The sequence below is a fragment of the Manduca sexta genome, chromosome 13 (assembly GCF_014839805.1).
Source record: "Manduca sexta isolate Smith_Timp_Sample1 chromosome 13, JHU_Msex_v1.0, whole genome shotgun sequence".
NCBI lineage: Eukaryota > Metazoa > Arthropoda > Insecta > Lepidoptera > Sphingidae > Manduca > Manduca sexta.
The window spans coordinates 2,975,064-3,002,299 of NC_051127.1; the positions used below are offsets into that span (position 1 = coordinate 2,975,064).

Sequence of the window (27,236 nt, forward strand, 5' to 3'; positions counted from 1 at the left end):
ATTTTTTTTTATAAATGAAACTAATTCTAACACAGATCTTACTCTAAACGTGATGAAACTTAGATGTTCATCGTCTCGGAGGGTATAAAAGAGTGCGCTTCCTCCGTGACAAAGCAAACGTCGGGTGTATGTGATAAACGAGCAGTAAATACTCTTGATGTCTCACTTATCACCCCGCGAACTATATTAGTTTTAATCGTTAGCATTTCTAAAGGCATTATTTTAGCACCTCTTTGTTTGAAAATATAGCTAATAATAGATCTTGAATTGATTTCATTGAGTTTTTCAGTTATTCTGCAAAACGCATCGATATATTTGTACTACCTACTAAATCTGACTCATTGTGTTCGACTCAAATGTACTGCAATCCGTACACCTGACTTTAATATGATTTCAACATTGATATTGTGGTTATGTACGGAGTGGCGTTCATAATATAAGAACTCGAGTCTAAGTGTAAACCTGGATGTGAATAAAAAATATTAGTCAAATAAGTAAAATAATTTGGTGTTCAAGTGAATAAATAGGTTATAACGAGACGTTATGGTTGCCATTTTAGTTCAGATTTTGAACAAATAGTTTATATGGACGTTCGTGTCTATAGAATATGCGTCAATGCCAATACGGCAGTTTTTTTTATTACCTTAGTAGGCTACCGAGCGAGTAGTCCGCCTGATGGTAAGTAGCATCCGCCACTCATGGACTAAAACAATGCCAGAGGCACAGCTAAGCCGTTTTTATATTGGGAATTTTAAATTAAATTTGTTTTTGTTTTAGAATATTTTGATTGAATTTTTATTAGTAGGTAATAAGGTTTTCGGAGTAAACTATAATATTTTTTTTTGAAAAACCTACAGAACTCGACGTTGCGTGACAGAAGGGTTGTGGATTTCTCTATACATGTTGATTTGAATGGTGTCCATTTTTTTTTATTTCTTTAAATGACTAGATTAGCCGTTGCCGTTCGCCTGATAGTAAGCGATACGACCGCCCATAAACAATAGAAACACCATACAACACCCTGAATTACAAAGAATTGTTTGGTATTACACCGCGCTTGCCATCCTGAGACATGAGATGATAAGTCTCAATATGTCTAGAAGTTGCACTGGCTACAAAGTCCTTCTAACCGGAACACAACAGTGAATAGATACTTCTGTTTGGCGGCAGAAATAGACATTGCGGTGGTACCTACCCAGGCGAACTCCCACAATGGAGGATGATAAACTATCTGCTTTCAATTGTCATAATTACGCCAGCTTTTTTGGATGTACTCTGGCTGATCCTAGAACGCATTATGTGGGCCAACTAGAATCTTATATAATAATAATATCAGCCCTGTATTATATACTTGCCCACTGCTGAGCACGGGCCTCCTCTACTACTGAGAAGGATTACGCCTTAGTCCACCACGCTGGCCTAGTGCGGATTGGTAGACTTCACACACCTTCGAAATTCCTACTTCTCAGATGTGCAGGTTTCCTCACGATGTTTTCCTTTACCGTTAAAGCGAACGATAAATTCACAAAGAATACACACATGATTTTTTAGAAAAGTCAGAGGTGTGTACCCTTGGGATTTGAACCTGCGGGCATTCGTCTTGGCAGTCCGTTCCACACCCAACTAGGCTATCGCCGCTACTAGGACCTTACTCCTCTCGAATACCATCAGCATATTTATAACTCCACATTTTAATGTGAATAAGTGAAATAAGAATGAGTAATTCGACCTCGGCGCCGTTATAAAATCAAGTCGAGTTCACAAACTCGGCCCGGAGTTGCCCGGACCAATTGAAAAGGTGGCGTTAGGTCTAATTATATTGAAAGTTGGCGACATTTTTATTCCGCTCCTGGACAGGGGAGTATTGCGGAGTACCGAGTTGTTGGGGGTTCATTAATGAGTCCATTACCGCGAGGTTTTTTGAGCGTAATATACATTTCAAGATTCGGAGGTACTTTATTAGAGGACTATTTTAGAAAAGTATGATAAATAAAAGGTCACAAGTGTTGTGAATCTTTTTGTTTAATGGAATTATGTTGTAAGAAATATCGGGGCGTCTTTGTGTGTGATAAAATAGACTTTACTTAATAATCTTATGTATTTTATTAGAATACATGTATAGATAAAGGTATATTCCGTAGTGCTAAGCGCAAAAGCAGTATGTCAGGGAAACCTTATTTCGAGATAATCGAAGTTTTGTAAATATAGTTTTATAGTTTTGTTTGTAAAACTGAGATAGAGAAACTCTTTTAAGGTTTTTTTTAACAAGTTTTAAACAAGATACCGTTATTTAGGTAAGTTCATTGGATGGGTATTTCTTTAAGCTATCTGACGACATAAAAATCAAGACTGTGTTTTTCTTTGAGATACCGCTGATGAGTTTAGCACGCTTTAAGAGTGATATGTAATTTATTTCTGTTCATTTATGCCACTACTGACACCAATTACCATATCTTTGTTAACTCTCCAACTACATTTTATGCATAATTTTATTTAAGTTTTTTTTTTTTGTTACCTTTATTTCATTGTATTTTAATTAATGTTATTGTTCACTCTTTCCATACCTGTGTTATTTATTAGTGGAAACTTCGCTGGATTCTGTAACATATTCTTATATTATTTATATTTGATATTTTCTGTTTGTTTCCCAAATATTAAATAAATAAAATAAATAAATAAAAACCTTTATACAAATGCTGCAATAATTAAAAGCCCCCATTCTCTTCTCATTCCGTCCCAGTGCTCACTCCCTAACTTACGTTCCCGACGGTGTCGCATCGGAATACAGAACAGTTTTTGCGTTTTTAGAGATCGTTTTATTTGTTTTATACCAGAATTCCTACTTTTCAATAACGGAATACTTGTAGTTTCAAGTTGGAGTGAAGCAACGTGACATTTGAATGGGGCAATGGGGCCTTGATGAGGTGAAATGCAACTAACTATAATTTATGACCCTATAGAGAGGCCGTGGTTATTGTCAAGAGGTAATCTCTTGTTATTTGACATTCTATTGGACTTCACTCTACTTACTATCAGGTGCAGGGAAACATTTTGCTGTGCCCTAAATAAAGATAAAGATATTTATTTTGTAAAACATGAGTGACAATTAATTTGTACAAGATCTTCAGTTTTGGAAAATTAGCTACATGTTGCCTTTTATGGCGTACAAAATTTATATTTAGCGCATAGGCGCATGGCTTGTAATTACCACAGGAAATGCTAAAACAATCTCATTATTTTTGACTACAAATAAAAAATTAAAAGTTTGAATGTCTATTTTACAAAAATTACTTATATTTTGAATCTATGTCTCGATGTCGCAATGATAAGCTATTGCTCAAGGTAAAAAAATATATTTTATTATCTATTTCGAGATATTGTTATATGAGTTGGTGAAAAATTAAAAATACTTAAACAATGTAGTCATTGAGAACATATGTTTTGTATGAATTGTATCTTTATATTAATTTTACAAGGTTGTTTATACTGAAAGGAAGACACGCTATGTGATATGTTTATGTTGTACAATTTACAGTGAATTATTTCACATCATATTGATTACTCTGCAACTTTTCTTTGACATTCCCTAATCTAATTTAAACAACATTTTGGCTTTAAATGTGGGCATTATAGATAGTTTGCTGTCGGCTCTTGAATCAGAAGGGGTTAGGGTTTTAATAAAGAAATATTTTGAAAACGTAAAAAATTAGTGAACACAATGGTGAAAATAAAAATGAAGATATAAAAAAATAACAGTTTTATGATTCATTACTTTAAAATTAAACGGCTGAAGTCTTCAAATAAGTACGTGTGATATACTACGTAGAAACTAGTAAATAAATTTAATAAGAAACATAAAAAATATTTAGTATTTCGGAGGGAGGTATGAGTTGCCTAAAGCTGATTAAATTAATCATAGATTATATAATTAATAGCTTTGTAATTTTAATAATATACGTAATTATGTATTTAAAGAACGATTTAATTGTTTTAAATATATGAGTTTGATGAAACTGTTTTATCGTTTATTGTTATATTTACTGAAAATATAAGTTAAAAATAAATATTATAAATATAATATGATTAAAATAAAAAAAATAAAAGTTGTCCTAAGTTTGTCAGGTGTGGGGTTCGAACCCACGCTCCCTCTCGGGAACCAGAGCTTAAATCTGGCGCCTTAGACCACTCGGCCAACCTGACTGTTGTTAGTTGGTCGAAATTGTGAATCAATATAATGCATTATGACGTCACCTACTACATTGCGCAATGTTTTTGGCAAATAAATACAAGTGGATTTGATTACAAAAATGTAATAAGTAGTAATCTATACATATTATAGAATTGTAACAGGTCGATGTCTGTACATTATAGATATTGAAGAAACATTAATATGTTTTTCTTTATCAGAGTAACATGAGCCAAAACAATAGTTTGTAGCACTTTGATCTATTTTTGTACACGCATCACGCGAAAACTATTTCATGCAATTAAATGTAGTTTGCACCGATGTATTTCTAGAAGTTTAATTTAAAATATATTAGTATTGTTGGGATAAAAATATTCTTGTGAGAGTATTTGTGATGCTTTTTGCTATAAAATACTGAGCGTTTGACATATAGATGGGCAGTTGGTCATTGAATCGTATAAGTCGGTTAGTTTTTTTTTTAATTGTTGTGTGACTGCCTCGGTGGCGTAGTTGTATTGCACGTCCGGTATAATAGCGCTCTGAGGTCCTGGGTTCGAATCCCGGGTCGGGTAAAGTGATATTTGGGTTTTTCTGCTCAGTATCAGCCCGGAGTCTGGAATTTGTGCCCGATATGGCGATAGGCTCGACCCCTATCACATCATGGGACGGAACATACTTGGCGAAAAGTTGGTGCCCTAGTTGCGCCTCTGCATACCCCTTCGGGGATAAAATGCGTGATGTTATGTTGTGTAAGACGAGACCAGCTTGCCGTTCGTCTGATGGTAAGCGATACGACCGCACATAAACAGTAGAAACACCATCCTATATGTTCTATTAATTACAAAGTATTGTTTGGTATTCCGCTGTGCTCGCCATCCTTAGACATGAGATGTTAAGTCTTATTATGTCCAGTAGTTACACTGGCTACAATGTTCTTTAAACCGGAAAACAACAGCAACTACACACTGCTGCTTGGCGGCAGAAATAGACATTGCGGTTGTACCTACCCAGGCGGACTCTCATATATGAGAGACCTACCACCAGTTAGTTGGTGAAAATATTAGTGAAATCTTTAGTCAGTGATATTTCTTTTTATAATCAAAATCACTTCAGTATCTAACAGTACAATCATCAATAAGGTATAATTAAGATCATAAGCGAGCCTACACATAATACGTTGTTCAATTATAACCTTCAGGTGAAACTAGTTGCAAAAATAAAGTTTCTCTAGGACGCTCAAACTTGTTACGCGAAAACCAGGCGAGTGGAGGCAGTTTTAAACTCGCCTAGTCATACCAAGTGCTTGTCTTTTTAAATTAAACTCGATGGAGTGAGATGAAGTTCGAAAGAACAGTGATATTGTTGGAAATTGTCTTTCCATACTATATTCTAGGGAAAAATAAAACGTATCTTGCTTGTTAATTGTTGTTTACTTTGCAATTGACTGGAGCAAAATTATTGATGCTATTATTTTTATCCCTCCTAGCCGTGTTTCTTACTGCGGCTAATTTCAACGGAGATCAACCAGATACGCAGGAGATATTATAGTGCGCAAGTGTGTGCGCAATACACAGATGCACTCTCTGTTCCTTCACTCTCATAGTTCGGTAAGACGGCAATCCGACATGTACGGAGATAGATCTAGCGCAGGATCAACGGCTTTACGTGCTTTCCAAGGCACGGGGGTATCACATCACCAACTTCCTGACTCCGAGCTGCGACTGAGTAATTTTTAAGATGGAAAAACCCAGTCACAATTATTTTGGCCCGATCCGGGATTCGAACCCAGGACCTCAGCACGGCAGTCGTACTTGTACCGTGTACAGTTACAACTACTCTACCGAGGAAGTCAAAGTGCGCGATACACAGGTGAGCTCTCTGTTCCGTCACTCTCATAGTCCGGTGAGACGGCGATCCGACATGACCGGAGAGAGATCGGAAATGTTTATTTTATTATTATTTATTATTATTAGGATTACACAATGATGTCTTGTTTACGCGAATGTTAGACATAAAAATAAAACTATTTTACAGATTTATTGCGGTTTTTATATTGTAATTTTCTCCCGATGTTTCGAAGTTTTAGTCCGCCCGCTATCACAAATGCTGCAAAGGCTTGTAAAGAGATCACCATAGGGTATTTTGTCCGTACATACCCCGTCTACCTTGCTTATGCACTACGGGGATCCAAAAGGATTTAAAAAAAAGGTTACATTGACGTGTATTGTATAGACACGAACGACCATATAAACTATTTGTTCAACATCTGAACTAAAATGGCGACCAAAACGTCACTGTTTATTCACTTGAACAACAAATAATTTTTTGCTCCTTAAATAAAGATTAAAAAAAAAAAGAAACAAATAATTTTACTTATTTAACTAATATTTTTTATTCACATCCAGGTTTGCATTTAGGCTCGTGTTTTAATATTATTAGCGTCACTCCGTACACAAATACAAGCTTCAATATTGATACCATACTAAAATCAGTTTGAATGGATGACAGTCGCATTCAGTTGAACACAGTGAATGTTCAGAACGCCAAATCTAGTACGCAGTACATGTAGTACATCGATGGGTATAATTGACGAAAAAGGTTATATCAAAAATCAACTTTGATATAATACAAATCTACTACAGACTAATCATCCTTCAGAATAGTGATCCTAATCAGAACTAGCAAAAAAGGCATATAATTCAGAGAAGGCATCTCATTTCGCTTTGTTACCGCTAACAATGGGCTATCTAATAGCCAACATCTAACATTAACAATAATTAGTACGCACCACTCTTGGGACGCGGTGGATGGGAGCAGTGCTGTGACATTGAGATTTTATCTCCGAAAATAGTTGTTTTTTCATAGAACTAAATGAGATGAGCTAGTTGCCGTTTGATAGTAAGATCTTAAAGTTATGGGAATACTTAGAAATTTTAAAGGTAAAGCTTTGCATGTTTTTTTTAAGTGCACGGCATTATGACCTCACTGCACCTTATAGTAAGTGGAGTGGGGTTCAAAAGACTATCGACTGACGAGAGTCGATTACCCCTTGGCAGTCGACTGTATTTTGCCGGCCTGATGGCGTCAATTATTATATATGGCCATCTGTAATTTTATAGTATAACTTTTTAATCTGATGGTAAAATGACTACTGGGGATCAATGACTGAGAGCTTGTTAGTTTTAATATTAAATTAATTATTATAATAAGCAAAGTTTCTTAAAAACTAAGCTAATTGACGAAACAGTTAGTTGATTCCAAAATAGAATATATGAGCATGGAAAATAAGAAATATAGGCATTCACATAGAGCATTTACTGTTCTATTTAGGCCATTTTAAACATCCCTACCTATAATCACAAGTCTTAAAATGGTACCAATTAAAATTAACATCTAAGTCAAAAGCAGTATTGTTTATACTCCAATGTTCAGGATTTCATGGCTTTGTGCCTTGTTAGAGGCTGGTAATTTGGACAAGGCCGTTACAATTTATTCCCCTATAAAGTAAACTACAATTTTATTATAACTTAGAATGGCTAATGCCTTCTGTTTAGTTGTTTCGAACATTAGTACATTGTGAGGAATTTCTATTGTTCCAGCAAAATCTGGTTTCCTTTAGTCCTTGTAATTGAATTGCGGAATCTGTGATTGTGATTTAATCTTATTATTAATTACGGCTGAGGAAGTTTGTTCGGAAGACGTAAAGAATGTGGAGCCATCGAAATTTCTAGAATTTTGATCAACGACGTTCTCAGGCGAATTTGGTGACAAAGAATAATTTGGCATCATCGCATTACTAATACGCATTCGTACTTGGCATACACGACGAACGTTATGTGTTTGCCAATTTTTATAGTATGGGTCGACATCTCCTGATGTAGTCCCCACTACTTATACCCGTGATGGTTTTCACTATCCTTTTAATAAGAATAATAATATCAGCCCTATATTATATACTGCCCCACTGTTGGGCACGGGCCTCCTCTACTACTGAGAGGGATTAGTAAATTGGTAGACATCACACACCCTCGAAATTCCTACAGAGAACTTCTCAGGTATGCAGGATTCCTCACGATGTTTTCCTTCATTGTTAAAGCAAGCGATAATTCACAAAGAATACATACATATTTTTTTAGAAAAGTCAGAGGTGTGTGCCTTTGGGATTTTAACCTGCGGACATTCGTTTTGGCAGTCCGTTCCACAACCAACTAGGCTATCGCCGCTATCCTTTTAGCCTAGTGGTAATTATATTGTCCAGATTGAGTCGGTCCACTCATGCAGATACTGTCGTTCTACTACTATCAAACATCAAGTACTCGTGAAGCATCAGGCGTTAGGTTTATTATAAAAGATTGTGTAATGCCGGGCTGATTTTCCGGTCTCTTGCGCGTGTCGGGATCCCGCGCGGCCCTGGTCACACTTCATTATCCCGGTGAGTACAGGCTGACGGGATCCCGACATTTAAACAGGCCATTTTGAAGTGAATGTTCTCTTGTAAACGCTGTAGATTATTTTGAAAAGGAATAATAAACGCAGGAATATTACCAACAATAAAGTATATGAAATCTTTTTTCACACATATTTACGCTTTTTATCATCGAAGGGGTAAGCAGAAGTGCAACTAATGCACCAACGTTTCGCCGCGTGTATTCCGTCCTATGGGAATGATAAACCGAAGAATACTAGCAATAAATGATATGAAATCTTTTTTCACACACACTCATGTCTTTTCTCACTAATGGGGTAAGCAGAAGTGCAACTAATGCTTTAATTTTTTGGTGTGTGTATTCCGTCCCATGATATAATAGGCGAGCCTACGGAGCATAAAAGTCCAATATAAACTCAACCAACTCGGGATTGAAACCCGAAACTTCAGTACTACATTCATACCGTAATACAACTACGCCACCGGTCAAATATATTTCTTTTGTTTATTACTTTAATTTTAGGTATGAATTATGATTTCGTTGAAGGAATAAACACTAATCAGTGTTATTACTAAGTATAGCACTTAAGTAAGTCCTAAAACCTATTTAACGCATTACAGTGCGTTTAAGTATTTTGTATTCTATGAATGCAATGGATGAACATAAATGAAGAATTCATTTGTAATCTATTTTTAATACTACGTAAAAAAAACTAAAACAACCATCACGGACATGTCAAAATGTCCTCAGAGAACCAAAAAGCCACCCTTAAATAACAAAAGAAGCGATCCCGTACCAAACCTAATAGATTTACTTCACTTCCGTCCTATCGGCCGGCAACAGAATTAACTACGGTCAACTACACGTGTGGGGGGAAGAGGGTTGAAGTAGGATGTAGAGAGGACGTAAATAGAACAGTTTTCTGTCCCTGCAACAACTGGGTCGGAATACTAGGGTTTTATACAGGGTGTTGTCTTATTTTATTTAATGGTGATACGTCTCCGTATGCGAGGACCGCAGTGTCTATTTCTATCGTCAAGCGGCAGTGTGCATGCATTAATCCGGTTATATGGAAATTGTTGTCAGCGTAATTATTGCGCGTTATGAGACTTAACATTTTATGTATGTTTGCTCGTGGTTGGATATATTTTATATCCGCCTGGTGATTACCGTACACAAGGTGTTAAAACACGCCATAGTGGCGCAGGTAAGTGTGTCGCGTTCAGCATCAGCCTGTATATATCCGATACCAACAGGCCGGCATACTTGTGTAGACTGCCGAGGTGTAATCATCTCTCGGTGGATCTCACTCTACTTCCCATCAGGTGATGCGCCCGTTCTTCAGCAGTTGACTTTATGTGGCTGATGGTGATGATGAAAATGGCAACGAAATTGTAGTACCATAGATGTCATCATGACACCATCGTGTAAATAGAAGACTTGGTGTTCAGAAACAGAATATCGTAGATAATAATCATAGAAAGAATATCAGATATCAAAATCAATACGCAAACGTTTGGCGGGAAAAGAGAATAGAAATCCGATTTATTTTGTTGGAACTTCCATGAAATACGTGATCATTTTTAATCAAATTATGTACTATTTTGAGATATAGCAGCAGTAAATAAAACAAGAGACTGAATCCAGAGTCGCGGGTTTGTGTCACATTTCCTCTGCGTTACTGTCAACCGCCAGACACACGATGTGCTTCCAATAACGTTACAAATGAAACACATTGGAACGTGTCTGTTCGATGGGAGAAATAAGGAGTAATCTTACTGTATTTTAATGAATTATGTATTATACTATTTTCTGTAAAAGTATTTTTTATTTCTAATTATCTATGGTTTGTAGATTTTCAGTTTTAGGACCGTTTAAAACTGGCCGAAAACAATATTCTATTTTTAAATTTGTTGCTGATGACAAGTTCTTTTTAAATATTATTGCTTATGTTTAAAAAAGGAATATGGCGAATACGTTTTATTGTGACGTAAAGAGTCAGTTAATTCAATAGCATCACGTAAAATCGGATGAACGAATTTTGATGCATATTTTGGAATTAACTGATACGAAATTCTAGTTTATAATGAAAATTATACTACACAGTCGATGACAAATATATACCAGGGCATTGGCGGCAGAAAATAATCAAGTGGTTTCAATAGTGTATCTGTCTAACACCAAAGATAAAGGTTGAGTTTAAATACCAAGGACTTTTCCCTTGCTATTTTATAGTAAGGAATAAGAGTTGCTTGTATCCAATGGCAAGCCACATGAAGAGAAATCCAGTACAACGTAGTATACTTAAGTACATTTTATAACGTAAAGCATCGCAATACGACACACATTGCGTAGTTGCTTAATAGTTCTTGTGGTTTATGCTTGTTTGAATCAAAGGTTCGTGATATTCTCATGTAATATTAAGGGTACATTTAGGGTGGTTTCCAAACTGCGCACTCGCTCCAATATTATATTGGTATTTGGGATATTTACTGCCCCGGTGGCGTAGTTGTAACTCCTACGAGTACTGGGTTCGAATCCCAGGTTAGGCCAAAGATAATGTTGAATGGGTTTTTCTGCCAGTCTCATAAAGTTAAAGCTGGAAGGCTTTTAAAATTTATTCTTCAATTAATTTTTTTAAAAACTCTTAAACAATAAACCCCATATCAGTACCTTTGAGCACACCAATTCATATCAAAACTGACCATACATCTATATTCCCCCGTCGATATTCGAACCTGCGCACGGTCACCTGTATAAAGATTAAGCTCACCTTTTATCTAAATGTTTTATATTCCTTTTGACACAGCATCCCTGCAGAGTGTCGCGAGATTTCGAATAATTTATCTATGAAATTTCCCAACGGACATTCTTCAAGACAAACGGAATAATTTCACTTTTTTACGAAATAAAATAAGAGAGATGTTGAGTGTAACTTGATAGCATTTTAGGTGTTTCGTGTAGAAGGCTGTTGAGATAAAAGCCTCCACTTGCGACAATGAGTATCAAAATGGATAAATTGAACAAAATGGTGGGTGGATATTTTTTGTGATGTACGTTTCAATTTACGTTGGAGTTGTTTTAGAAATGATGTATATTCACTACTAGCGGCGAAAGAAGAAATTTTCTAAAAGGTAAACACAACGTATAGATACTAATAATAATATTATTTAAACTTATGACAACTTACTACTGCCTTGGTGGCGTAGTTGTACTGCATGCGCGGTACGATAGCGCACTGAGGCCTTGGGTTTGAACCCGGGTCGGGCAAAGTGATATTTGGGTGTTTCTGCTCAGTATCAGCCCGGAGTCTGGAATGTGCCCAATATGGCGATATGCTCGCTCCCTATTACATCATGGGACGGAACACACTTGGCGAAATGTGGGTACCCTGGTTGCGCCTATGCATACCCCTTCGGGGATAAATGCGTGATGTTGTGTGTGTGTACTTACGCGAGATATATTAAATTAGTACATAGCAACACGGCTTCACTCACGTATTCGTTGACGTAATCGACGATTTGTTTTTGCACTACTGCCTACACTTTTGGGGATGAAGGCGTGATGTATGTTTTAAATATAAGTATATAAACATAGAACACAGACAACATTACTAACTGAATTATTGTATATTGTTGTATTAGAATGGAGACCAAGAACATTGCACGACGATCGCTAGAATTATGCAGGCCTGTTTTAGAAGTTTTTGTAGAAGATAAAGATTAAAAATTGCCAGTCATTTTTAATTCATCATTCATTTAAATCATTGTTTATTTGTTGATAGGGTTTGAAAAAAACATTGCGTTGTCTCACTTGTCTATAAAAGCATACAATTCTTGGCACCCTGCTTGATGTCAGATATAGAAAAAGATGTGACGCAAATGAACTTTTTACTTCTTTTTTATTCCTTTGAATGGTGAGACGAGCTTGCTGTTCGCCTGATGGTCAGCGATACGACCACCCATAAACAGTAGAAACACCTTGAATTACAGAGTATTATTTAGTATTCCAACGCGCTCGCCATCCTGAGACATGAGATGTTAAGTCTCATTAAGTCTAGTAGATACACTGGCTCCAGTGTCCTTCCAAACAGAACACAACAGTGACTACACACTATTGCTTGGCGGCAGAAATAGACACTGCGGTGGTACTTACCCAGGCGGACTCTCGCATATGAGAGACCTACCAACAGTAAAACAGGACTTCCATCAAGGAATTAACCTAGTTCCCAAAATCATGTTAACAATACCCAATAAGTTCTGATCTGATAAAAAGTTGAATACAGATTTTTTTCAATAAACCCGTTTGGGACAGGTATAGAATCAAATCATGTACAGGGGTCATCCTGGTGAAACCCATTGCTAACCCAAAGACAATTTTGCTCAACGGTTGTAGGGTATAAATTCGTTTGGGAAACATTCTCTGTTTTGGCAAATTGACTTTGCCGAAGGTATTATGCGACTTTACCTACAATTTGAGCGCGACCACGCGGTGCTTTTTTAATCTGTTTTGTGACGAAATTGATTTTGTGCTGGTTACCTTTGTCCACTTCGGTTTATCTTCGCATGTTTTCCTTCACCGTTGGCTTTTGTTCGTGAATTATTTATTCAAGTTTGCGGATTGTTGATTTATTGTTGACATGCTTTTTGTATTATATTCCCTTTTATATTTTCTAGCACGTCATCGTTAATATGGTCCTATACATAATCTTACAGCACTTTTATGTAAGGCCAACGAAACACAATGGATGTAGCAGAATTGATTTGGCTAAGTTTTTACGAAAGTCACTTCGCTGGCTCGCTAATTACAAGGTTATATATTTGAAGCACAAATTGAATTATATTTTCATATAATTTTAAGTGTTTTTTCGTAAAAAAATACAATAATACGAAAAATAAATAAAGGAGGAACCATAATTGTATTTTCCAATTTGTACCAAGAAAAATTTAAATTTCATTTCGCAACATATGTAAAAATTAACATAGAACCTTGTAATAGTAAGCCAGTGATTCCCAGCTCTCAGAAAAAGTTGACATGTGTAGTTTATATTTCGTAACGCTTCATGTTAAGGGAGCACCTTAATTATCGCGTAAAACTAGAAACACTATTGTCACATCTACCACCATCCACTATCCTTACACTTGCCAGAATCTTTGCTTCAGTTATAGTAAAGGGATTACATACGGGCGAGATAATCTCTACATCCAAATTTAAGTCGTCGAAAAGAAATAACCAGAAGAATAAACTAAAATGGGGACTATTTCGAATAGATTTCTGGCAATTGGACTCACACTACATCGAGAAGAAAAACAAAAACCAAAATGAGAACTACTTCTGGCAATTGGACTCGAACTACTTTATCACACCATACCAATAGTTTATGCTTCTTCAATAGAATTCTTAGTATACAGGCTGATCGTATCTAGACCGAACTAACGCTATTCCGATTTGGAATGAAGCAAGGCTAACTCCAGATAAATTAGGAATTTGGGTGGCTCGATAGCAGCTTGTCTTTCCTTTGTGACTTTTTAATAGGATATGGGGGCTTAGTTAAGATGAAGTATTCAGTTGTGAATTGAGCTCCAGGACTTTACCTGCGATTCTTTAGAATATAAAATAGTGCATGACACGCTTTAAAAAAAACGGGAATGGAACAGAAGACAGGATTTCTGGAAGTATGAATATGAGCTTACTTACATAGGGTGCAAAAAATAATAATAATAATAGTAGTATTATACTATTTAATCTAATAATTATTTTCATAGAACTGATGGTCGACGTGGCACAAAGGTTGTGAAGTGGAGGCTACGAACTGGCAAATGCAGCGTCGGACGTAAACCCACAAGATAGACACATGATCTAATAAAAGTCGCAGGACGTCGCTGGATGTACGCCGCTTCCAATATCGATCTGGAAATCTTTGGGGGAGGCTCACGTTCAGTAGTGGACATCCTGCGTTGATGATAATGATATTGCCTATAGCTGAGCATTGGCTTTCTTTATTGAGAGTGTTTATGCCTTAGTCCATCACGGTAGTCTTACGTGTTGGCAGACTTCACATACCTACGAAATGCTTATGGAGGATTCTCAAGTAGGTTTCCTCACTATCTTTTCTTTAACCGTTAAAGTGAACGACAGATGACACCGATTGTGAGTAAATTAGATGGACTTTTTCCCAACTCACACAAAACAGAAATTTCTAGTCTAGATCTAAGCATCTATTTTCTATTTACCCGATATCATATATAAAAAATTTGAATTTTATTTTACAATCTCGAACTCATAAGCTTATGTTCGAAAGACAAATTGATTGTAAAATCCACATGGTAAATCTAAAGTTATGCACTTTGCGTGTAAAAGTTAAGATATAAATATTGCAAGATATGAACTTTGCTTAGCGTTCGCTACGACATCTGTCGCAGTTGTCAAAGTTTTAAATCTGTGGCATGCGACGTTTACGTCCATATGTACAGTATTTGAAACTTTGCAAAATATTAGAAATGTTTGTGAGTTTAGTTCTGCAAGTTTGTACTTGGTGGTATGGAATCGTGATGTATACTGAGATCAACATTTATTTACTTATTTGTTATGGCAACGATCAAGTTACTTAGTTGATGATTAAAAATGTTAAGTGAATGAACTGATATATGTTGTTATTTTAGCGGATGATTTGACAGCATTTTATTAATTCTTAAAAAAAATGTTTTTTTTTTTTTTGTAACCGGCCTCCTAAAATGGTAGGTTTTGAGGTGTTTGTATTTAAGACCATATATAGTAGCCTCTCCTTCTTCATTACATGATGAGAATGTGTAACTCGGGGAAGAGAACCATATGGTCACCTATTATACCAGGCGAGGGATTTAAGCCTGATTATTGGGAACACTAGTTGCGTCTCTACCTAACCTTGAAGGGATAAAGGCGCAAATGAAATAGTGGGAAATAAGCATTAACAATTTATTATTAGAATTTAACATCGACTAATTACTGGAATTCAAAAAATTCTTTCAACTTCGTGATTGTCATTCTACGGTAAAAATTGAACTCGGGCCTAATTAGTTGTAAAGTGACCGGGGTTAAAGTGGCTCCAAGTAAAAGTTAGTGAATACACAGCTCGGTCAGAAACGACGATACATCGATACGATTTATCGCATCGTATGCTATAGAAGAATCAAAGCGTATTAAAGTCCCATTGTATACCTTTATGGGATAAAAGTATCATCAGTTAATTCAAAACATGCCCTTTTATGGTGTCGATAAAATTTCATCCAAATTGATTTCTGTTTTTTCTTCTCTCAAAAATCCAAACCCTTGGCAATACTCCCGGTATTGTTATAGTTCGTGGGCGGAAGATACCGTATACTACGCTTACTGCCTATCACCGTTTGCTCAATCGCCCACTAAGGCAAAATAAATTATAACATTTTCGAACAATAAAAAAAGTAAAACGTTTGACGTTCCATGCGTTTTCACAAGCCGACAAGAGATGTTTGAACCTTAGTAAAATAATAATAAAATTGCATATTAATTAATTATGACGTGCGGTGTGAACAGGCGTTTGAACTTCACTTTGGAAGTAGGGTCAAACAAATCAACTTAGTTGGCTGCAGTTCTGCAAATTATAAGAAGGCGGACTTTGAGAGCGATTTTATTACCTCAAATTGGAATATTTAGACCCAAAGTTTAGTAACAGTTGAGTTTCGTCTAACTAAAATATTCTATTGTATTTTGCAACATTAAAACCTTACGGGAAAGTTTTTTTTTTTTATTTGGGCAAAGTGTCTCTACTGCACCTGATGGTAAGTGGAGTGGGGTCCATTCTCTCATTCCTCGGAAGAAAATCATAATATAAAAAAAATAGTTTCATTTTAGCGTTTAGTGTTGTTTAACGCCAAATTAGCTGAGAATAAGCTCTTACATCTTAAGCTTTGTTTATTAAATAGTTTAATACATTAAATATCTACTTGAGATGCTACTCAAAGATAGGATTTATTACTACCCCTTTAGTCCATGCTGTTTAAATGCAGATTAGTAGACTTTACATACCGTCGGAATAAATAAATTTTAAGTATATTATATTGTTTTTATACACTTAAAACGAAAGATTTTTTTAGCATTTTCTTCTGCTCGAACTAAGCTCGGTATATTGAGCCTCCATCCTGTGACCCTCAGGCAAAGGGTAGCCCAGTTTCCCTTTAAGTGAAAACGGAATCCTCTAGAACATTACCGATTTTTTTTTGTGTGGACGGATGCCTGTTTTTGATATTATGTTTAATGTTTATGCCTGACTTAAATTTTTCGCAGTATTTGTAAAACGAAAGTATAATAATAAAGAGAGATAAAAGTGGGAATATTATTATTTTCAAACTCAAGCAGACTATACTTTCGGAAATTTTTTAACAAACTACTTATATATATATATATTAAAATAAATACGCCATAATAGTGTGTAAACGTAAATCATTCCGTCCCATTTGTGTGTATGACACAAAGTTGAGTGGCAAAACTAATTTTGAGTTGGTACGGTCCGAAATATCTGCGCGGAATCCAGCCTAGTTTAAACTTGACGCACCGATGTGTGTTTTACTGGATACGGTATTGGTTTTGGAGTTGAAACCATTTTGGAGGGTTATTCGTTGCATTTTGGATCTAAAGCGTCGCACAAATGCTCTTGTTATTGTCGAGAAACACTGTTATATAACTAGCAGTTATTGAAGTAACTAATGCCTTTGTTATGCCAAAAAATATTGTCTATAATATGTAATTGGTAGTCGTGAGTACATTCTCTAATGATTATAGAATTTTTCTTGTATTTGGGTTTGGTAAAGTGACTGCTTGCACGTGATGATAAATGTTCACTGACGAGAGATGATTACTCTCGGCAGTCGACAAATAATAATGCCGGTCCTTTTTTAATTTATTGCTTTGAACGCCGAGACGAGCTTGCGCCGTTGTTCATAAACAGAAACACCATCCAACACCTTGAATTACAAAGTATTGTTTGGTATTCCACTGCGCGTGCCAGCTTGAGACATGACGTGTTAAGTCTTATTATGTCCAGTAGTTACACTGGCTACAATGTCCTGCAGACCGGAACACAAGTGGATATACTATTTGAAACCGGATATACCTGTGTACCTATATCCGGTTTCAATGTAATACCTGTTTATATCAAGGATGACCATGTGCTGATTCCTGAACGCGACACATATGTGGAGTTTTTATACTTTGTGTACGGTGCTATACGGTAAGATGCAAATATCCTAGCGAATACATTGATAGTTATGAATTCGTATTACAGCTTTTCCCTGCGGCTCCGCCTGCGTGTATGTATTCTGGGATAAAAAGCGTATAGCTCTCAGGAGTAATGTAGCTTCCTATTAGTGAAAAAAAATCAAAAACGGTTTAGTAGTTCGTGAGATTAGCGCTATCAAATAAACTCTTCAGCTTTATATATTATGGATTGGCTGGTGCCATTTACAGCCGTATACATAGTTAAAAAAAAGCAACGGTAGCCTAATTGGTTGGGAACGGACTGCCGAGACCAATGTCCGCAGGTTCAAATCCCAAGGACACACACCTCTGATTTTTCAAAAAAAAAATACGTGTGTATTTTTGTGAATTATCGCTTGCTTTAACGGTGAAGGAAAGCAAAGTGAGGAAACCTGCATACCTGAGAAATTCTTTATAAGAATTTTGAGGGTGCGTGAAGTCTACCAATCCGCACTAGGTCAGCGTGGTGGACTGAGGCCTAATCTCTCTCAGTGCCAAAAGCCCGCGCCTAGCAGTGGGACAGTATACAATACAGGGCTGATATTATTATATACATAGTTTCTGATCCCTTCTAGAACTCTTATATTCTTGTTATGTAAATATTATGTGTAGGCACGTTGTCTGGGTACGCGGAATACTCGGCGACACTCGGTTACATGGGCGAATGTTTTTGGTTGTTCTCATTACGTGCTGCGGCCGCGAAGGAATTATCCCCTTGATATTGTTTTGATTTAGAATACGGCCCTTCGTTATGTTCGAGTTATATAATATATTTCTATTTTAATTGTCTAATATTAAGGTATATAATTCAACAGCAAAAATCTCCTTTTTATTTTTTTTTTGGGGGAAAATACGGTTTGTCCCTACCACCATTTGGAGGGGGAGTGGAACGGTTATATTGGTTTCATTGATGTTACGGTCCTATGTCGACAATCGGGAATATGGCCATGACAGAGTTCTCTAGATCCTCCTGAGCCACAGGGCACAACAGCTAAAACCTATTGCTGAAGTTGCATTTAATAAGGGCTGAGATTAGTCTTCAATTCACACTAAACACAACAAAACACATATCACGCATTTATCTCCGAAGTGGTATGCAGATACGCAACAGGGTATCCATTTTTCGCCAAGTGTGTTCCGTCCCATGATGTGATAAGGGTAGGGCTTATCACCATGTCGGGCACAAACTCCAGACTCCGGGCTGATACTGAGTAGAAAAATCCAAATATCACTTTGCCCAACCCGAGATTCGAACCCAGAACCTCGGAGCACATAACACATTGAGCATCTTCACTAGCTTATCACACATTGTTATTTTAACATTGGAAACTGCCTTAACAATAATAGTGATGTCGCAAGATTCTCAGTATAAAGTCTCTGTAGTGTGTGCGCCTTGAAAAGTGGAACCTGTCAAAGCGGGACACAATAGTGCATGCTGACTGCTGTTTGATGACAGAAATAGGCATTGCAGTAGACACCCAGTTAGATTTCATATACAAGTGTCCTGCTATCTTACCTTGACTTATGTGTGTCGAAATCGAACTTGTTATCTCCTGCACCTAGCCCACTACGCCGAGCTAATGCAAATTTTAATTAAACACATTAAAACCAATATTTGCATTGACTACAATTTTAATAACGAAAATCGAAGTTCAAAAGCAAAATCGGAGCCGAAACATGCAAATATGTCGTTTGAATGTGCGTCTAATCCGAAGTCTGGTAGAAGGCCCACTGTTGGACAGTTGTCCCAACTTTCCAATGGCAATCCTTTACAGAAATTCTGTGCTCTCATTTCTCAATGCTTGAAAGCAGGCGGTTACTGGGTCGGCACTAATTTTGATATTCCTGAAACTCGCCAACTAACAGGCTTGGTTTGCATGTGCGATTTTGCGTTTTGCGATTTTTTACGATAGAGATATGAGATTTCGTTTCCTTCGCGTCCAACATTTTGATGATCATTTTATGACATCTAAATTGTACTTACGATATGAGTATGGCCTTATATATTATCTCGTTTATAAAATTTTATTGATGTGTTGGCTTTCTAAAACGAAATTGTTGTTATAAGTAATAATAATGATTTTCATTATTTCACATATTGATCATAATGATTTTCATAGTATTTTGATTGTTTATTATTGCTCACTTGCATAGTGAAGGAAATAATGAAGCTGCCTGAGAATATTCAATAAGAATTTCGATGGTACCAACAAGTTAGGTTTAAATCTCAAGGGCAAGCCTCTGAGTTTTCTAAAATTATGTGTATATTTGTGTGAATTATCGCTTGCTTTAACGGGGAAGAAAACGGTTACGAAACCCTGTGTGTAAACGCATACCTTAAAATTCTCTATATGAATTTTGAGGATGCGTAAAGTCTACCTATCCGTACTAGGCCAACGTGGTGAACTAAGGCCTAATGCCTTTCAGTAGTAGAGGAGACCCATTGGGACAGTATACAAGGCTGATATTATTATTTATTATTATATTTTGAAATAAAGTCTGCCAATCTAATTTGCGACCAGTGGGACAGTACATCATACAGGGCTGATATTATTATTATATTTAGAAGGTATGTAAAGACTGTCAATCTAATTTGCGACTAATCGCAATCTATTGCGTTTGTCGCGAGCCCGCCGCCAGCCAAGCCACCCTGCCCGGCCACCGCAAAATACCAACCTATAATACGTCAGCCGTTGACCGCAACATTCTACTGAAATTAAGGGAATTAATGCTACAATTTTCCCCTTTTGCTATACGTTAGAAATAATTATGATATTAATGCCAGGGAATTTTAGCACTTTGGATTAAGGTTTTGTGTTCTGTGTTGTGACCGCAAAAAGTATTTGGTATTCAAGTCGTAATTATTTTAGTAATTTGTTCCATATGTGTAGTGTAAAGAAGCTCCTCCCCGTCCTTTTTGATTGGGATAACTACAATCCGATTCCCAGGATTTATATTTTTTTGTAGTCATGTTTTTTTGCAAATCTATTATTTTGAGACAAAATACAATAAATAAACAAACATATTTTCGTCTCTAATATAGAGAAAATACATGAATAAATCTTTAAATTTTATAAATACAGTTTGAAAATTGAGCCTTCAGTAAAATTTTAATATATGTACGTTGTATAGATATGAAATACGTACACATTATCACGTATTTTATAGTATTTTTGGATTAGTTATGGAAGATTTTACATACGATCTCTAAAAGATCTAACTTCATAACCTTTTTTTTTTTTTTTTTTTTTTTTTGTTTTCGCGGAGAAAGTGCCTTATGACTACCGCCCAGCCTTCATGGGGGGCGACTGAGCGGTTATGTTGGGGTCACCGTGCCTTACGACCCGGCGTTGCGCCGCCCGGATTTGATGTCAGCCTTCGGGCGACCGCCGGGCCGAGTCCCTTTTTTTTTTTTTTTTTTTTTTGTGTCGCGGGGAAAATCCATTTACGGACCCCCCACCTCCGAGGAGGCGGGGAGTGTCGGACTCACCGGCGCCTTCCACCCAGCGATGCTAGGAGTCGCCCGAGATGTAATGGGCGGTCGCTGGGTGGGTCCCTACCAGACTTAGCGCACCGGAATACCGACTAAAACCCCGCGTGGGCCATCATCGGCGCATTAGGGACGGCTCCGGGAAAACCTGAGCAGAACGCATGGATTGCGCCGGAACCGCCCTGCGCAGTGCCGCTTTCGCGGCCCGACTCGGCGGGGGGAAAGGTCCGTTCCCCGCACGCCGAGCGTCGCTGTGGCGACGGCGACAACGTGAGGCCTAGCCCTTCACGCTGTCGCCCACCCCGTGGGCCGCCTTAATGGATGGTAGGAGCGGCGGCCCTGGTTGCCCACGAGGCGCAGGGCGACGGGTTAGACACCGTCGCCCCGACGCCTCCTTCTCCTCCTATGGCGGCGGCGGGCGGGATCGGTCTGCTCCCTATCTCGCTCCGCGGCCTCCTTCTGCGACATGGCACGCTCGCAGAAGGAGGCCATAGCTCGCCACGACCTCCGACTGCGGACCATGGCGGCGACCACGGTCGGCAACGAGAGGTCGCTTCCGATGACGGCCAAGAGAGCGCTGCGCTCTTCCGTCCAGGCTGGGCACTCCTCGAGAGTGTGTTGGGCCGTGTCCTCGCGGCAGTTGCCACAGTGGTGGCACGCGGCGGACTCCTCCTTCCCGGCTATGCGACACAGGTATGCACCGAAGCACCCGTGCCCGGTGAGCACCTGCGTCAAGCCGGAATGTCGGCGCACCGTGGCGCCTGTCCAACCACTGTCGAAGGACGGGTCGCACTGCCGCGACGGTCCTCAAGCCCGCACTCGGGCTCTCCAGCCTGAGCTGCCATTCCTCCACAGCGGCGTTGCGGAGGGAGACCAGAGTGGTCTCGACCTCTTGGGGGTTAGCTCTCTGTCCTCGGCGCAAGCTCTCTTCCCGCCACCAGAAGACAGAAGAGAGAGCCCGCGCGTCGAGATCCCAGGGCAGAGTGCCCGCCAATACGCAAGCCGCTTCGTGTGAGATCGTGCGGTAGCTCCCTGACGATACGCTGCGCCACCATGCGCTGCGGTCTTCGCAGCAGCCTGACGCAGCGGTCGTTCAGGGAATTGGCCCATACGGGAGAACCGTATAGGGCCATAGACCGCACGACTCCAGCGTACAGATTCCGGCAGGGATTGCCAGGACCTTCGACGTTTGGTAGCAGACGGCCGAGAGCACCGGCCGTCCGTACCAACTTCGGCGAGAGAGCCTCAAAGTGCGCGCGGAAGTCCCATCGGCTGTCCAGATGAAGACCGAGATACTTCATCTTTGAGCCGACGGGTATCCGCACGCCCTCCACAGAGATGTAGGCCTCGATGGGCGGCCTACTCCGAGGCCCATGGAAGGCAAGGGCCTCGGTCTTGTGGAGAGCCACCGCGAGACCCAGTCGCCGAATCCTGCGCACCACCAATTCGGTACCGAATGAGGCGAGCAGGGACGCCCTCTGAAAGGTCCTGGCCGTCGCCGTCACGAGCGTGTCGTCCGCATAGCAGACGACGGCGACGCCTCGAAGGTTGGTACCACGGAGCACCCAGTCGTAGCCGATGTTCCACAGGAGCGGCCTGAGGACCGAAGCCCTGCGGGACACCGCACGACATCGCTCTACGGTGCCACCCGTCAGCGCCCGGATACACCACGTACCTGTCTGACAAGTACGAGCGCACCAGACGCCGGAGATAAGGTGGCACCTCGTGATACCGCAGTGCCTCGTTGATGCAGGCCCAGGGCATGGTGTTAAACGCGTTGGCGATGTCTAAGGACACCGCCAGCACGACCCTGCCCCGAGCGACTGCATCCTCCGCCAGTGCTTTCACCCGCAGAATCGCGTGAATCGTGGATCGGCCGCGCCTAAACCCGTACTGGCAAGCGGCCAGATCCGGGCCGATCCGTTCGAGATGCCCGACGAGGCGAGCGTGTACCACACGCTCGAACAGTTTGCACACCTCGTCGAGCAACACGATCGGTCGGTAGGCCGATGGCGACTCTGCGGGTCTCCCCTTCTTTCTTGAGCAGGACAAGCTTCCCCGTCTTCCACCGCGACGGAAAGTGCCCTGCTCAAAGCACGCGGAGAAAAGGCTACGGAGCCTCGTACCCAGTGACTCGACAGCGAGGACCCAGACACGTCCGGGTACACCGTCGAGCCCCGGAGCTGAGTTTTTGCTCCGCAACCGAGACACTGCCACCTGGAGCTCTCCAGGCGAAACCTCCGGGATATCCTCTGCCGGAATCGACAACGATGGCGCCGATGGACGTGGCGCCATCGGTGGAGGAATGGCCTCCTGGGTGGCCGGAAATAACGCCGCGACAACGTCCGTCACCAGATCGGCTCGGAGACTCTGCGTCAGCGGGGCGCCCACGGGCGGAGCTTGCTCAACGCCATGCGGTACGGGCGTCCCCACGGGTCGCTGTCGAGAGTTCTCCGAGACTCCTCACGTGCCGCGGCCTTTGCTTGCGCAATGGCCACCCGCAGCGCTCTCTTGGCCGTCTTGTGTAGGCCGTGAAGCAGCCGCTCCTGTTCATCATCGCCGGGCGGACGGGAATGACGGCGGCGGTGTCTGGCGAGTCGACGGCGCGCAGCCATGCAGGACGCGCGTAACTGGGTGAGCTCCGCCGACCACCAGTACACCTGTCGCTTCGGAGGGAGGCATCGGGCCTGGGCATGGCCGCGTCGCAGATTTGCGACATTGCCCCCGAACCACTCCGCCTCCTCTTCGACCCGCACCGGCCCTGCCGGTACAGGGAACCACGCCTGAACAAGAGCGGCTTCCTTCACGGCCTCCCGGTTGAGCTGCGTAACGGCCCAACGCTGGCCGCCCCATCGTCGGGAGGTCAAACTTCCACTGTTGCTGGGCTGGTTGGTCCGGGGAGTGGAGACACTGAACCGTATGTACCGGTGATCGGACAGCGTCTCCTCCTCCACCAGGACTCTCCAGCCCTGGACACGGCGGGCTAGGTCCGGGGTGGCGAACGTGATGTCCACCACCGAACCCCCGTTGTGCCGCACGCACGTGTCCTCCGACCCCGATTTAGGACGACCAGTCCTGAGGAGATCGCCCATTCCTCCAGGGCCCTTACCCCGCGCGTCCGTCACCGACGAACCCCAGGCCAAGGATTTGGCATTGAAGTCGCCGGCGACAAGCACAGGGCGGGGCTGGCTGCTTTGCACCACCAGGGTTCCCAGCCGAATGAGAAAACTCTCAAATTCGGCTAGGGATCTGTTGGGGAGAAGTAGGCTCCCACTACCCACACCCCCAACAGAACCGCCACACATCCGGTACCCTTCGCTACTTTTTCGAAGGGCGGGGAGCCGGCGGCACCCCGGTGATGACAGCCACCGAGCCGTCGGAGTCCCCTGCCCAGTCATCCCGGGGAACGAAATACGGCTCGCTGACTACAGCCACGTGGATTGACCACTGCGCCAGGCTCTGAACAAGCAAGTCCTGCGCTCTGGCGCAGTGATTGATGTTCGCCTGGAGGAAATGTTTTTGTGCCATGATTTAATGGGCGATCTCCATTCTCCACTGGTGGGACGGTTGCGGACGCGTCACAACTTCAGCACCTCCTCCGCGACGGTTGCGGGAGGGTCGAAGAGGCGACGCAATCCTTGCCGCCCACCCTGTGCCCCGCGGGTTTGCCGGCAGCTGCGCACACTGCGCAATGCGGCTCCGCGGAGCAACCCTTGGCCTTGTGGCCATCAAGACCGCAACGGTAGCAGATCCCGCTGCGGTCCACCCCTGCGGTGCATTTAGCACCTACGTGCCCCCGGCAAAGGCACTCTGTAACACCTTTTGGGGCCTCGGCTCAAGGAGCCGGACCCCGGCGGACACGAAGCCTACCAGGACGCGTCCTGCCCTGGCGACCTTATCCGCCACCTTTGCCGGGCACTGGGCCCACGCGGCGCCTTAGACTCGAGTGCTCGATCTTGACCTGGCCCACCTTCAGGTCCTCGATCGAACACTCTCCGATTTTGGCGATAGCCGTTGCGACATCGTCAGGGGTGACGGACTCGTCAAGCCCTGAGATGCGCAGCTCTGCTGTCATGACGGGCCGGGAGACGCGAACGTCTTCCAACCCACAGAGCGCCTCCCTCATTTTGATGACGAGGGAGTCGGCTTTCGCCTCGGACTCAGGTCCGGGCACCTCGAAAAGGTAGGCACCGGTGGCCACCCGTCGCGCCTTCATGCCGACCCCGATGCCAAGGCTGGCCAGGTCGACTTTGCCCCTGACCGCCTGCAGGGCCTGGGCGTAGGTCGTGCCCCGTTCTACTGCCTCCGGTGCTACCGTCAGGGTGACGGCAGCCTTCTTCGGAAGACGAAGCTGGGGCACAACCTTGCGCACCACCTTCTGCCTCTGGCCGGCATTTGGGGCGTTCGGCTTCGGCCCGGTCCTCCTCTTGTTCCTCTTCCCCTGCCGCCCCGGTTACCCACCACTGTCCACCCTTCTTCCACTGTTGTGGGGCCGGAGCGGATTGAGGCAGAGGCGTCGCCGCTCTCCTCCTGGACCCCGCATACGCCGACGCGGCGGGCGTTGGGCAGGCTCCTCGGCCACAGGTGTGGCTGCAGGAGCGGGGCCGAGGCGGGAGCTGGAACGTCAGCAGATCTGGGCGGAGCCGCGAGTGTTGCTGCTGCCCGACTCCTCCTCTCCCCGACGGCTGGCCAGGACGGGCCAGACACCACCGACGCCACTGACGAGCGTGGGAAGGGCGCTGGGGCGAGTTTAGCCGAGATCGCCTCGAGCGTTTTCTCCATGAGAGCTTCCATCCGTCTCTCATGCCGCTCGAGGCGATCCTCCTCCTTTTCTTAGAGGCCGCCTTCGGCTCCCTGGAGCGGTGTCGCCGGCCACAAAATCCTCGAGGATTTTGTTCTGGGTGGCCAAGGCAGCCTCCAGTGCCGTCACCTTCCGCTCGAGGGAGGCTATTATGGCCTCCAGTCTCGCGGTTTCCGCGGAGGAGGGCTCTTCCGCGCGCTCCTGCAGCTTGGCGGCATCCTCCCTGAGAGCCTTCACAAACGTCCCTTTGAGGTTCCGGGACGCTTTTGAGACGTGACGGATGTTCTCCGCCACCTCAAGGAGGAGGTTCTTTGTGGGAACCTTTGCCGACTTTGGCGCCGCAATTTTCGGGCAGGGCGCCACGATCCTCACTTCCTGGAGCGCTGTCTCCTCCTCCACTGCGCGGGCGGCTTCGGCCACACGTTCCTCCCTCAGGGCCGACTGGTAAGCTCTCCCTAATCCCGGCCACGGAGTCATCCTCCTCCGTATCCGAGGCTGAGGCCCCACACAATTTTTGGCAGCGGCGCGCAATACTGGGTCCGTTGCGCTGCCACTGCCACTCGTGCGGACTCCCCGCGGCCTTTTGAGGCCGGCTTACGGGGTTGCCGCGCCATTCGCCTAGGTAGCCGCGAAGAGTCACTGCTCGGCTCGGACTCGCTCAGGATCCGGGCCGGCGCGCGCCTCCTAGCGGCCACCGCCTTCCCTGGCTTAGAGCCACTACCACCGCGCATCTCGGCAGTCGAGGTGGAGGCAGTGTTACGCCCAGTCGCCATCGTGAAATGTCGCGGTCGGAGAGCAACTCTACCTCGACAGTGCACTCCTTTTTTTATTATTTTTTGGGTTTCCATCTTATTCCCACGAGTATGGGGAAATAACGGTCCGCCCAGGCAGTGCCCCTGTACCTGGGTAAGCCTAGCGTAACCCGCGCAGAGTGTCGGCCGGTACTCTGGCGGGGTCGCACTCGGGACCGAACTACCCATCGGCCATGCATCCCTCGCGGTGCGCCGCCGCTTGGGATTCGGGGTGATTTTTTATAGAGGTTTTCTTCCTCGCGGTCCGGGC

At 42.5% G+C, this 27,236-nt stretch overlaps 1 protein-coding gene and 1 non-coding gene across 2 annotated transcripts; both read right to left on the reverse strand.

The window, feature by feature from the left end:
- Positions 1-4,116: 4,116 nt before the first annotated feature.
- Trnal-uaa lies at positions 4,117-4,200 on the reverse strand. Its single transcript has one exon. It is a non-coding gene; the product is annotated as a tRNA-Leu (tRNA).
- A 19,548-nt stretch (positions 4,201-23,748) lies between these two features.
- On the reverse strand, positions 23,749-24,901 carry LOC119189191. The gene is made up of 2 exons (XM_037438233.1): positions 24,696-24,901; positions 23,749-24,622 (listed from the first exon to the last, which is right to left on the reverse strand). The coding sequence occupies exons 1-2, from the start codon at positions 24,899-24,901 to the stop codon at positions 23,749-23,751; spliced, it is 1,080 nt and encodes a 359-aa protein (XP_037294130.1).
- Positions 24,902-27,236: the final 2,335 nt, after the last annotated feature.